The following is a 14,134-nucleotide window of genomic DNA, read 5'->3' on the forward strand; positions in this document are numbered from 1 at the left end:
CGCTTAACCAACTGAGCCACCCAGGCGCCCTAAATATTGAATTTCTTAAGTTCTAAGGTGAACCTTTCTTTTTAATATTTCTTTCTTTCACATTTTTAGAATCAGTAATAGAATTTTATTGCATCTAGGTATTACTTCAATGAAAGACTGTGTTCACAATACTTTGCTGCACTTAATAAAGGAACATATATAATAGATATTTCTGTAAGTGCCAGAACTACTGTGTTATTTCATTTAAAGAATGTGATATACACACTGTAGTTCAAGGGACACACTATGTAACGTCACAAGTATAAAAGGTGTTTTGAAGAGCGATAGAATTACATTGCATCTGGATAGTGTTTTTTCAAGGAAAAGATGTATTCAACTCACGGGCAGAATTTAAACCATTCTGTAGTGTCACTAGTAAAAAAGATGTTTCTAAGACCGCCACTTGTATGTATAAATAAGACCATGTTATTTCATTTAAAGACTGTGCTCATTACACAGTACTGCGTTTAAAACAACCTGTACTTGTTTGTTTTGTTTCTTAAATTCCACATGTGCGAGAAATCATATAGTATTTGTCTTTCTCTGACTGACATTTCACTTAGCATAATACCCTCTAGCTCCATCCAAGTTGTTGCAGATGGTTTTTCACACTTTATTTATTCAAATTTTTTATTATTTTTTAAAGATTTTATTTACTTATTTGAGAGAGACGGGGAGAGAGAGAGCATGAGCAGAGAGAGGGAGAAGCAGACTCCCTGGCTGAGCAGGGAGCCGGATGCGGGGCTGGGTCCCAGGACCCCAAGATCATGACCCGAGCCAAAGGCAGATGAGCCCAGGCACCCTGGTTTTTCACATTTTAATGTCCATGAAATTAAGATGTGCCTTTCCATCAATGAGTACATGTAACACGGTACTGCTTCATTTTTACAACATAGTTGTTATTAAAGTGGCATTTTCCAGCGGATGACCTTTTCAATCAAATATGGTATAGTCACCATGCAAAAATACTCGAAACTCCATCTCCGTGTCTCTTTTCATAAAGTATAGAAGCAGTCTGCTTGGTGTCAAATGGTCTCACTATTAATCAGTTACATGGGGGCATTTCAGAGGGTGTTAAATTAGATCTTTACTCCAGATTCAAATGTTTTATTCCATCCTATGCAGAGTCCATGAAGAGGTGACAGGTTGGGACTGGCTTCTCTAGCCTAGTGCACTTGTACTTGAGATTTGGGCATGGGTGTGGTGCCCATTCCTGGACTCTTGGGAGAAGCATGTGACCACCCTCCGTTGGTTTTTTCACCTCCTACTTCCAGCCCTTTTTCCTTGTATCCATCTTTCTATTCCTTTTCCTTTTCAGCTCTTACAGCCTCATAATTTCCAATTGAAGTATTACCCTTGTATTTGTTTCCTTTTGCTGCTGTAACAAAATCGCCACACATTTAGTGGCTTAAAACAACACCAATTTGTTGTCTTACAAATTCTTAGGTCAGAAATCTGACATGAGTATCAACTGGCTAAAATCAAGGTGTTGGCAGGGTGAATTCCTTTCTGGAGGTTCTAAGGCAGAATCAATCCTCTTGCTTTTTCTAGCCTCTAGAGGCTAGCTACATTCCTTAGTTTGTGGATCTTCCCACTGTTTCAGCTAGCCATGTTAAGTCAAGTACCCCTCACATTGCATGACTCTGACCTCTTCTTCTGTCTACCTCTTCCACTGTTAAGGACACTTGTGATTACATTGGGCCCTCCCAGGTAATCAGGATTGTCTCCCTATTTAAAGGTCAGCTCATTAGCAACCTTAATTCCATCTGCGCCCTTAGTTTCCTTTGCCATATAACAGCACACTCACAGACTCTGGGGATTGGGATTTGAACATTTTGGTGGGGGAGACAGAGATTATTCTGCCTATTACAATCCCCTCTTATTCAGTTTTCTCATTTCATTCTGAAGTCTCCAAACTCTGAATGCTGGAAGGTTTTTAGAAGATCATTTGGTAGTAAAATTTCATCTACCTGAATTAATTTTGTGGCAAAATTTGATCTGAGTTAGTGTGAGGCCATGCATGGTTTTATTGATTACACTTAGTGGGACTATTTATACATTTTCTTTACTTTTATTTTTAAGATTGTATTTATTTATTTATTTTTAAAGATTTTATTTATTTATTTGACAGGGAGAGACAGCCAGAGAGAGAACACAAGCAGGGTAAGTGGGAGAGAGAGAAGCAGGCTTCCCGCCGAGCAGGGAGCCCGATGCGGGGCTCGATCCCAGGACCCTGGGATCATGACCCGAGCCGAAGGCAGATGCTTAACGACTGAGCCACCCAGGCGCCCCTATTTTATTTATTTTTAAAGAGAGAGAACATGAGCGAGGGGAGGAGCAGAGGGGGTGGGCGTGGAGGGGGAAAGAATCTCAAGCAGACTCTTCCCTGAGTGTGGAGCCCAACGCAGAGCTCAATCTCACAACCCTGAGATCATGACCTGGAAGCCAAGAGTCTGACACGTAAGCAACTGAGCCACCCAGGCACCCCTACTTATACATTTTCTTACAGAAATTTTAAAGTGTGGATATGAGAGAGAAATGATGTAGATACGGGAGAAATGATGTAATATACAATACATGCACTATGCTATCTTTTTAAAATCTAAGGAACTCCAAATTCCAAAGCCTATTTGGTCCTAATAAATTAAGATAAAGGAATGTGGTCCTGTAGTATTATTATTATTATTATTATAATTAACCTGTAGTTACATTTCCATGAACCTCTTTCCTTACTCAGTTTTACTAGGTCCCATGCTCCAGAGAAGGAGAGAGGAGAGAAGAGGAAATACATCCCATGCTTCTGTATACAATTACCAGGCATCCTGAGGGGCTGTCTGGACATACTCAGAGCACAGGTTTATTGGAACTCTAAATGAATTTGTACATTCATTTTCCTTGAGTGTTGCAAAACATTCATTTGCCCTGGGATGTTTATCTTCAATTGTGTACATGGTTCTCAACAAACGTTTTTGGATCTAACACTTGATTTGGTGATTTTATAAAGACATATATCGATGCTAAGACTTTGAGTATAAGATTATAGTACACTCTAATTTAGCCATTTCAATTTCCTTTGGCTTCCACGAGGAAGTATCTATTTAGAAAATAAAGTCAGTTTTATTTATTTATTTATTTTATTTTTGTTTTTAAAAAATACTTTATTTATTTATTTGACAGAGAGAGACACAGCGAGAGAGGGAACACAAGCCAGGGGGAGTGGGAGAGGGAGAAGCAGGCTTCCCGCGGAGCAGGGAGCCCCATGCGGGGCTCGATCCCAGGACCCTGGGATCATGACCTGAGCCAAAGACAGACGCTTAACGACTGAGCCACCAGGTGCTCCAAAGTCAGTTTTAAATACTAAAAGACAAGATTAAGTAGAATTTGGCATCTTCTGACATTCATTTCATTCCATTCCACAGATTCAACCAACATTTACAGTTTTTTACAGGTCAGGCACTATTCTAGACACTGGGAATATAAAGGAAAACCAGATCTAGTAACATGGAGTTTTATGGGGTATTTTAATACACTGTGGTAAGGGAAATGATAAAGGAGTGCACATAGGAAAAATAAAAGTATTTATTGGGTTGGATACAGCTTTTCTTTTTTCAGCTATTATGCCTTAGGCAGTGCTATGAACAGTAGGACAGGCTGTTCTGGATTCTTGCCATTGTTGTGTTTACATTGTTGTGTATTTTGTAGGTGAATTGATTAAAAAGGCCCAAAGTTGCTGACAAAGCAGAGGTGATGGAGAAGAATGTTTACAAGCAGTCTTTGATACACAGTATATGCTTAATAAATAGTCATAGGGTAACTATTGCTGGACTGGGACCTAGCAGCTGGAGCCCTGCTATGTTGAGATAGATGTCGCTGTTGCCTACTGCATGTGTGAACATCGCAGTGCTATCCTTCACCCTGTTGCTGGGACACCCAAGACCTCCTATTATATTTCACATTTATAACCTGCTTGCTGTCAATTGCTCTGCAAGTACTGTGTTTTTCTGTTTAACTTCCTGTCGGTGTTCTTTCTCAATACCAGTGTTTCAGGTCACTGATCCTTTGTGTCTGTGCCATCCTGCTATAGTTAATTGTCTATGCATGGTTGAGTCCCAATATGTGACAGCGAATATTTTTAAGAACATTTTTCCATTATGTTTGTATCTTGATCGACAGTCTATAATGAGGTTATCCCCTTCCAGAAAACATAAGTCTTCTCTTCAGTCTCCTCATGGATGACTTCATCTCCTGGTTCCTCAGGGTGTAGATCATGGGGTTCAGGACAGGGATGATGACCGTTAAGGTGATGGAGACAGCTCTGTCCATGGGGAGGGCAGTGAAGGGCCGGGCGTAGATATAGATGGAGGGCACAAAGTGCAGAGTCACCACAGTGATGTGGGCTGTGCAGGTGGAGATGGCTTTCCTCCCGCCCTCCCCTGTGTGAGTCCTCAGCATCATCAAGATGACTGTGTAGGACACAAGAAGAAGGACAAACCACAGGGTAGTGAGCAGACCATTGTTGGAAATCATTAAGATCTCAAGAGCAAATGTGTCAGTGCAGGCAAGTTTGAGGACCTGTGGGACATCGCAGTAGAAAGTGTCAAGAACATTGGGTCCACAGAAGGGGAGGGGCAGCATCAGGAAAATCTGCACGATGGAGTGAACAAAGCCCCCCACCCAGGAGGCCACAATGAGGGCAGTGCATCGCCCCCTACTCATGATGGTCACGTAGTGCAGGGGCTTGGAGATGGCCATGTAGCGATCAAAGGCCATGACAGAGAGAGAAAAAACGTCTGCCCCACCGAGAAGGTGGAAGAAGAACATCTGAGTGATGCAACCATTGAAGGAGATGGTCTTTGTCCTTGACAGAAGGTCCACGAGGACCTTGGGAGCAGTGATGGAGGAGAAGCAGATGTCCAAGACTGAGAGATTGCGGAGCAGGAAGTACATGGGGGTGTGAAGGCGGGACTCATAGGTCACAGTGACCATGATGGCAACATTTGCTAACACAGTTGTTACATAAACTACAGATAAAAAGAAAAATAAGAGCAAGCTCAACTCTTGAGACTGGGTAAGTCCACAAAAAATAAATTCAGACACCCTGGTATGATTTTTCAGGGCCATTGGATGATATTTCTTCCTCCATGTACAGCTTTGAAAGAAACAATAATATTGCTGAGGCATTGAAATCAAGCAAAGATTTATCTCTTACGTGGAAATTGAACATGCATAAATATAGTTTTAATCATATGTCTTACTCTTTATGAACCTGCTGTGTTACCTGGGGAAGTCACTCAGTTTTAACTTGCTTCAGCTCCCTCCTTAGCCCAAAATGTGGTATGAGCTAGATCATTCATTTCCCTACTGTACTTACTGGGGCCTTTGGCATCTGTTAAAATCCAACCCTAGACAGACAGGACCGAAGGGGCTGTTTCTGAGTTGGACTGATGGAGAAAAAATTCTTGTCGTTTCATCCCAATCCTAGTTGTTAGAACAGAGTTAAACTTGGATGTTGTAATTGAATGTCATACACATTTAAAGTCTTGCAATGGTGCTTTAAGTATCAATGTAGCATGTGAAAGGCATTGTACAGACAGGTAAAATTTTTTGAGTATTGTAATGTGATAACAGCACCTCTTCATCTTTAACTTGAAATTAAAACTATCAGATTTTATTTTTGTATAACTTAAGGAAGGTGAATTTAGGAGACTAGAAGACTCTAAATGGGCTTCTACAGATCCAGTGACATAAACGTAACCAGTTTGTTGGGATTTTATAGCTAAAATTATATTTGTGTATATAGCTTTAATCTGTAAATTGTAATAAATTTATTTGCAATTATTAAATGTTACATGATATTTTGGTTCAAAAAAAAAAAAATCCACCCCAGAGGTTGCTGAGGAAGAGAACTAAGGAAGGCTTCATGGAAGGAGCTGTGGGTTCCCTACACCTCCATGAATGGGAGCACCTCTGATTTTATTCTCATTCCACTTTCTTTCTATGCCTTGAAAGTGATTGGAATAAAACAACCCTCATAGGCCTTTCAGTGACACCATGAATGGGATTGATTTGAACAGCATGTTATAGTTTTAAAAGCACTGCCCACCTAATTACAATCAATTTTTCTAATATCCCTCTGAGGTTAGAGGGGAAGGTATTAGCATTCCCATGTCAATTAATACCAAAACTGAAAGAGTGAACTCAATAAGCATTAAGCCAATTTTCCAAGGTCATATGGAAAATCAGTGGCACAGGAAAAGTAACACAAGTCTCTTCTGTCTCTTAGTTCTAGGATCTTTCTACTCTTCCATGCTGCCTGCCAGCTTCAGAATATATAAATCCAAGAATAATTTGTATAAGAGACTCTTTACAGAATTTTCCTAGTCCTTTCAAGAGTGGGTTTCATCAGCCCCTTCATTTCCTCTCTCCATGACCAAGGAATTTTAGACCACTGCCCTTCTATATCTTTTAGAAATGACAAGTTTTTTTTTTTTTTTTCAACTTAAAAAAATTTCATTTCATCAATACCCAGAGGTCGGGGTTTAACACAAAGATGACAAGGATGGTACCAGAGATGGTTCTGTTCACAAAGAAGACAGCAAAGTCCAGGCATGCATACGTAGAGAGAGGGCATGAAGTACAAGCCTACCGCAGAGATATAGGCAATGCAGGTACACCCTTCCTATAAAACCTGAGGAGTTTCTGATGAGCTTAGGATTTGCATTTCCTAACAGCATACAGATCAACACCCAATGGAACAATGGTAGCTCCCTGTCCCTGGAGGCCCATAGGTTCTCTTACTATAGAGTCCTGTTTGGGAAGGAAGTGGCAGATCCAACTTGAGAATTTTCAATTCATTCTAGTTTGCCTGTGGGAGTCAGGAGTGAGCAGTATTTTATTGCTTGAGGGTCAATTTTGAAAAAAAAAAAAAAAGTCCTGGGGGAAGTTTAATTGACATGCAGAAGGACATAGAGAAAGCTAGTGGTGAAGTTTAGCTTTCAGCGCAATACATACTCCACTCATGCCATTTTAGTAATTTCTGAGATTTACGATGGTGACAGTGGTGACAAAGTTAACTCAGAGGAAAAAGCCATCTTCAGCCTAAGCATCTGCCTGAACCATCTGGCACCACCATCTAGGTGGTCCCCAGAACGTGCCCACTTGGGAAGCATCACTCTTGGTCTGTGTAGAAACAAGCTTTGAGAGCCTTAAGAAATTATGTGGATAAATAACCTCCAAACACACATTGCATCTCCTTTGCTCTGAAGAATATGACCACTTGCCTTGTTTCCTCTGTTTATTCTGTCTCGGTGAGCACAGTATTGTCTATTGTCTACAGAATAAAGATTAAACTCCTGTTGGTATTGTCTGGTACCCTGTTTTCCTTTGATCCTCTGTTTCAGGTATTTAAATGTTATGCAAATTCTGGCCCACACCTTTAGATCTGTGTTCCTGTGGCTTGCTCTACCCACCATGCCCTCCCCACTTCCAGAATCTCCTATTTATCTGCCTTCACAGACACTGATCTTTCAACACTCAGGGTCAGAGTCTCCTATTCTGTGAAAACTTTTCTGACACCCCTTTGGGACTCCTCATTCTCTGCACTGACTTCTCTTCTGGTAGTTGTAACAGATCGTTCCATCTAAGTTCTTACGTGTCTGTCTCTCCTTAGTTCAGTATAATTTCCCTATTACACCTCAAGTTCATCCTACCTGCTCAGTGTTTCATTCATCCTAACATCACCAAAGCTTTACCTAGTTTGGGCAAGTGTTAGGTGCTCAAAAAATGTTTGTTTGTTTTTTTAATTAATGAATAAACCTACCTGGTAAGTGTTCATCATGACATAAGCATTGGCGTTGGAATGAGGGTGAGTGAGAAGGATCTTGACAAACACAGGCTAAGCAACTCTTTTGTTAATGTCCTTGATTTGACCTCAGGGGTACCAGATAGAGATGCATTTTCTGATCCAGGCTATAAAATAGCTTTGTGACCTTGAAAAAGTCATTCATCTCTCTGCCTCAGATCCTCAGTTGTAAAATTGTGTGATATGGTGTGGAGCAATGTTAAGGGCTTTGGAGTAGGGCATACCTGGACTAGAATTCTGCCTCTTCCTTCTTTTTTACCTGGAGCAAGTCCTCTATTTTCCTTCAGTTTCCTCCTCTGTAAACTAGGAAGCATAATACTTAACTTCATTGGGTAGCATAAAGAGCAACTACGATTATGTCTGTAAAGTTCCCAGCACATAGTAGGCATTCAATTAACTTGATTTCTTTCCCTTTCCCCTGAAAACAGGATCTTCCCTGGTTGTCATGAAGAGTTATTTAAGAAGACGTTGGCAGAATGTAAAATGTTATTCAGTAGAACAGCTTCTCTTTGAACCAATTTGCTTGTTTGTATTTCAATGAACTTATGTGGGTTAACCAAATGGGTCAGAGGTTTCAGTGCTAGGTCATCGAGTTTGGGAATAAAGCTGGCTCTGGGTCAAAGGCAAAAGATACTCAGTGAATCATGGGCAATGTGTGGATATGGGGCTGCCTTTGAAACCTCTACAGCTTTTCTTTTTTTTTTAAAGATGTTATTTATTTATTTGACAGAGAGAGAGAGCAAGCGAGCGCCGAGCACAAGCAGGGGGAGCAGCAGAGGGAGAGGGAGAAGCAGGCTCCCCACCAAGCAGGAAGCACAATGCAAGGCTTGATCCCAGGACCCTGGGATCATGACCTGAGCCAAAGGCAGACGCTAAACTGACTGAGCTACCCAGGTACCCCAAAACCTCTACAGTTTTTAAGGGAATTTAGGGCATTTTAGAATCATGTATTTTTAAGGAAACACCCATCTTGTGGAAGAATGCTCTGTGATCCCCATGGACAGACCCTAAGCTGGAATAAAATCTCCTTAAATGCAATTCAGTTGTTCTACCAAATACCAGCTGCTTTCTCTTTAAGCATGCTGACCCCATGTCTGTGGCCCCTTCTTAGAAAGACATTCCTCCTTTCCCAATATTTAACATCCACTTCATTTTCTCTCACTAAAGAGAGAGCTATTTTTGCAGTATCTAATGCACTGGGTACATTTTTCATGCTTATCCTATTCATGCATAATCCACAATTGTCTCACACTGACAGGTCCATGTCCTTACCTAAACCTTCGGTGTCCAAACAGGAATTCGCACCATCTGAGACTGGGTGGGTGGGTGTCAGCGTATTTGATGCTGGGGAACCATCATGTTAGAAGGCCAAGTCCGTCTCAAGATTAGATAACACTAGATTTCAAGGTCTTCTCTTCCACCTTCACATTGGAAAGGGCAGACTCAGGGAGTTGTGTCATCATGACTCTTCTGCTTTCCCCTGTCACATGCACTAGTCCCTCAGGCCCAAGCCTAAATACAAGAATTAGCAAAGGGAATTTTACTGGATATGAGTGTGGAAAGAGAATGGACCTTTTTTGATCATGTTGGAGTTCCAGTGGGGGTTATTAAACAGTTTCCAAGTCATTACTGCATGCAAGTCCACACATATGCACATGCATACATACACACAGATGCCCACGTTTCTGTTTTCTAAATTCTTGTAAAACGCCAGAAGGTATAAATCTATCAGCTCTGTGAGTCTCTGAGTTTTAGGGAAACATACTAATATAAACATCTAATGTCATATGATCATTCATTCTCAATGTGAGCAACATGCCCAAGGGGACAAAAATTGGTTCTTGGAGGCCAAAAAATTCTTAGATATTACAGTGCTGTGTGGCCCTTCAAAGAGTTTCAGTACATAAAAAGATACATTGTATATCTTTGGTATTAAATTTTCTTAGGGTGGGGCGCCTGGGTGGCTCAGTTGGTTAAGCGTCTGCCTTCAGCTCGGGTCATGATCCCAGGGTCCTGGGATTGAGCCCCACATCGGGCTCCCTGCTTAGCGGGGAGCCTGCTTCTCCTTCTCCCTCTGACTGCAGCTCCCCCTGCTTACTCTCTCTCTGTCAAATAAATAAATAAATAAAATCTTAAAAAAATTTTTTTCTTGTGGGAGAGCAATTAGAAAAAATATCTAATAAAGTTCCTTGGAGGGGGCAATAATTTTTAAAAATTTGAGAAGCACTGACATATGATTAAGTCTTGGCCTAGCCTCTTCCATAAGTGGCCTGAAGTGACCTCTGAAAATGGATCACTATTCACTTGACCCAGAAAACCCTACAAAATCATGCAAATCTTCATGTTCACTCTAAGAACACACAAAAACTACCCAGGCCATCAAGGCGTATGCATATCTGAAAAACCACCAAGTATCTGAAGGATGTCACTTTGCAGAAGCAATGTGTGCCATTCTGTTGCTATAATGGTAGAGTTGGTCGGTGCTCCCAGGCCAAATAGTGGGGCTGGATACAGGGTCGGTAGCCCAAAAGGAGTACTGAATTTTTACTGCACATGCTTAAAAATGCAGAGAGTCATGCTGACCCTAAGGGTTTAGATGTAGGTTCTCTGGTCACTGAGCACATCCAGGTGAACAAAGCTCCCAAGATGTGGCATGGAATTTACAGGGCTCATGGTCAGGTTAACCCACACATGAGCTCTCCCTGCCGCTCTGAGATGCTCCTTACCGAAAGAGAGAAGGTTGTTCCTAAACTAGAAGAGGAGGTTGCACAGAAGAAAAAAATATCCCAGAAGAAACTAAAGAAAAAAACCTTATGGCCTGGGAGTAAATTCTGTATAAAATAAAAACAACGGTAAAAAAAAAAAAAAGTCTTGGCCTAATGTCTCCATCTTGTAGGATTCAGAGAAGATCACATTTATGTGTCACTTACTAGGACCTTTTAATGCATCATAACAATTTGCAAAAAATTGTTCTGTATGTTACAATATCCTGATTTACTGTATGTTGCTTTTTTACTAATTGATTTCTGAATGACGATTGTAGGCTGGAGGGTGGAATTTGACATGAGCATAGGGAGTGAAGAAACATTTATTGTCTTTCTACATATTAAATTCTGTGGAATTCTTCTTTGGAGAGATGTGGATTACAACACAGACCCAGTGGCTATTCCTAAATGACCCTGCATATGATATGTTTCTTCCCTCTCCTGGTACGCAAAACGGGTATTGAGTGTGTGAAAAGGTATTTCTTAGGTATTTTTGTTGTTGTTCTAAGTGACTTCTCTTAAACTGTCAGGCATTCAAAGACAAAAACTATAGATTTGCTCCAGCTATAAAAGCTCTGAGAGTGAAATGGGGAGAGAAGAGGGGGAAGAAGAAAGTTCAGGTTAACATAAAATAAATTACCATGGTGGAATTTGTGCAGATATATCCCCAAACCATACAAGCACTTTTGAGGTCAATTTCTGTGGGCAAATTAGTAGAATGGACCTGAGAAGAGGAAATTCTTGGTCCATGTGTAGATTTGTCCATGTATATATCCGACTGAACACGTTTAAAACATTTCTTCTCTTTTCACTAGTTGGTGAAATATATTGAAGATTCTGTATTCAGAATATTAAATCAAGAAGTGATTTTAATAATTAACTGGAAATACAGAGTCACTAGAGAGAGCACCTATGAAATAAACACATCCATAATCTCCACATGTGCATATTTGGGATTAGAGGGATAGACAATAGGGAACGTGGATTGCATGCCTGATTAACACCACCATTGGTGCTAATCTTCAGAACCACCATCCTCTCAACATTTATCATTCTTCATTCTCATGAACACCTTGTGAGCGGACAATGTCATTTCCATATTGCAGGGGGTCAAAGTAAGGTAAAATATGTTGGCAGAGAATCACAGATTACACCAAAATAGCTTTAGGTAATTGATTTCCATCTTCTACCCACTGCTTCTCCCAAGTTCACAAGCCGAATAGCTCATGTTCAATCTCTTCTCTTCCTTTTGTTGTTAGATTCCTGCTAAGAGAGTTGAGTGGCTATGAGGATATATAGAAATGACTGGTGAGAGAGCTAGCCATCTGTTGCCTCAGGATAGTAGTTCGAGGAACCCAGATCATAGATTTCCAGTCTCTATGTGAGTGCTCACCCCAGCTTACTGCTCTCAGAAGGCCCAAGCCTTCTCTGCAGTCTTTTCATGGCTGACCTCATCTCCTGGTTCCTCAGGGTGTAGATCATGGGGTTCAGCATGGGGGTAATGACCGTGTTATTGATGGACACAGCTGTGTCCATGGGCAGCGTAGTGAAGGGTCTGCAGTAGATATAGACGCAAGGCACGAAGTGCAGAGTCACCACGAGGATATGGGAGGTGCAGGTGGACAGGGCCTTTTTCTGCCCCTCCCCAGAGTGAGATCTCAGCATGGCCAGAATGACGGTGTAAGACCCCAGGAGCAGGAGGAACCACAGCAGGGTCACCAGCCCGTTGTTAGAGATCATGAGAAGCTCCAGGGCAAAGGTGTCAGTGCAGGCCAGCTTAACCACTTGGGGCACATCACAGTAGAAGGCATCCAGGATGTTGGGGCCACAGAAGGGGAGCGGGAGCATCAGAATTATCTGGACAATTGAGTGCAAACCACCGCCCACCCAGGAAGCCACCACCAAACCCACCCACACCTCTCTCCTCATAATGGTCACATAATGCAGGGGCTTGGCGATTGCAAGATATCTGTCATAGGCCATCACAGAGAGGAAGAAAATGTCTGCCCCACCAGCGAAGTGGAAGAAGAAGATCTGTGCCATGCAGCCATTGTAGGAGATGGTTTTCTTCTCTGATAACAGGTCCACCAGGAACTTGGGAACAGTGACAGATGAAAAAACAATGTCCAGGACCGATTTGTTCCGCAGCAAAAAGTACATGGGAGTGTGAAGGTGGGACTCACAGGTGATGGTCACCACAATGAGGGCATTGCCTAGCACAGTTGCTACATACACAGCAAGGAAGACCACAAACAAGAACAATTCTAGCTCTTGGAAGTGAGTGAGTTCCAGGAAGACAAATTCCTTCACATTGGTGTGGTTGCTCTGGCCCATGGTGCAGACCATCCTCCTCCAGGTCTACCTGGGGAGAAGGTACGTTAGGGTTAGGAGTAGAGTGCCATGAGGGGACAGCATCACTTATTGTGTATTCTTATAAGGCTCTATTGAGCATCCAGATCATCATGACTACTCAGAAAAACTGGGCTAGGGTCTCCCCTTTTGTGGCCAGGAAATTCTTTATCCTGATGATTCTTCTCTCCTACTGGAAATACCCTGAGTGGACAGCAAGAGCCATCATACTCCGATGCCTTTCCTCTGATAAGAGGGAGATGGCAAGACTATGGTCATTTGACTAATGGCTTGCCTTATGTGCTGCAAGAGTAGCTTCCTCACATGTATGCAGGGCTTTATACTTTACCAAAGGCTTTCACCGGCAGCACCTCATCTTGATTTTCATTCTCATGATGTCTCTGTGGGGTCTAGAGAGTGGTTATGATCATCTCCATGTTATATTGGAGAAGCTGAAGCTTAAGGAGCAGTTAATGTCTTGCCCACATTTGCATAACTGCAAAGTTAGTCAGTGGCAAATCGAGGATTCAAATCCAAATAGTTTTTTGGACTTGACAAAGACCAAATGTTAATTGGGCTCCTCTGAGCCCTCTTTTCAACTAGACCTAGATCTTGGCTTTCTGTGTCTTTACTTGCTGAGAATCCTGCTAAATCAGTTTAGCAAGAAGCCCCTACCCCTGACGTCTGATCAATGTGTCATCCCTGGCCCTTGATATCTAACTCCTTGTATCTAAGTCCTTGGCTTATCTTTAAAGAGTCCTGTTAAGCCAATTTAGCATGAATTCCTTGGTCTTCATATGTCCTTTTCATAATTTTCCATCCACTGACCCCCTCACTCTGCTTATTGGCTATAAATCCCCACCTATCCTTATTGTATTTGGAGTTAAGCTTAATCTCTTTCCTTTATTGCAATCATCTTGACCCCTGTTGCAAGAGTCTTGAATAAAATTTGTCTTGCCATTTTAAACAAGTGTCCAGTAAATAGTTTTTGTTTAACAGACTCCAGAGGCTTTCTCCCTGTACCATTCTGCCAGATGAGAGAGTCTGGAATTTAACTTTGGTTTATCAGAATTATACTGGGTAGATAAGGCTTAAGTGGTTAATTAAATAGCCTGACTACTTAATCCTC

At 41.6% G+C, this 14,134-nt stretch overlaps 2 protein-coding genes across 2 annotated transcripts; both read right to left on the bottom strand.

The window, feature by feature from the left end:
• Positions 1-4,215: 4,215 nt before the first annotated feature.
• On the bottom strand, positions 4,216-5,877 carry LOC102732531 (olfactory receptor 4D11-like). Its single transcript, XM_006747831.2, has one exon. The coding sequence runs from the start codon at positions 5,209-5,211 to the stop codon at positions 4,216-4,218; it is 996 nt and encodes a 331-aa protein (XP_006747894.2). The 5' UTR covers positions 5,212-5,877.
• A 5,798-nt stretch (positions 5,878-11,675) lies between these two features.
• Positions 11,676-13,899, bottom strand: OR4D6 (olfactory receptor family 4 subfamily D member 6). The gene has a single exon (XM_006747827.2). The coding sequence runs from the start codon at positions 13,000-13,002 to the stop codon at positions 12,046-12,048; it is 957 nt and encodes a 318-aa protein (XP_006747890.1). The 5' UTR covers positions 13,003-13,899; the 3' UTR covers positions 11,676-12,045.
• Positions 13,900-14,134: the final 235 nt, after the last annotated feature.

Source organism: Leptonychotes weddellii, chromosome 11 (assembly GCF_054177405.1).
Source record: "Leptonychotes weddellii isolate Sample4059 chromosome 11, ASM5417740v2, whole genome shotgun sequence".
Taxonomy (NCBI): domain Eukaryota; kingdom Metazoa; phylum Chordata; class Mammalia; order Carnivora; family Phocidae; genus Leptonychotes; species Leptonychotes weddellii.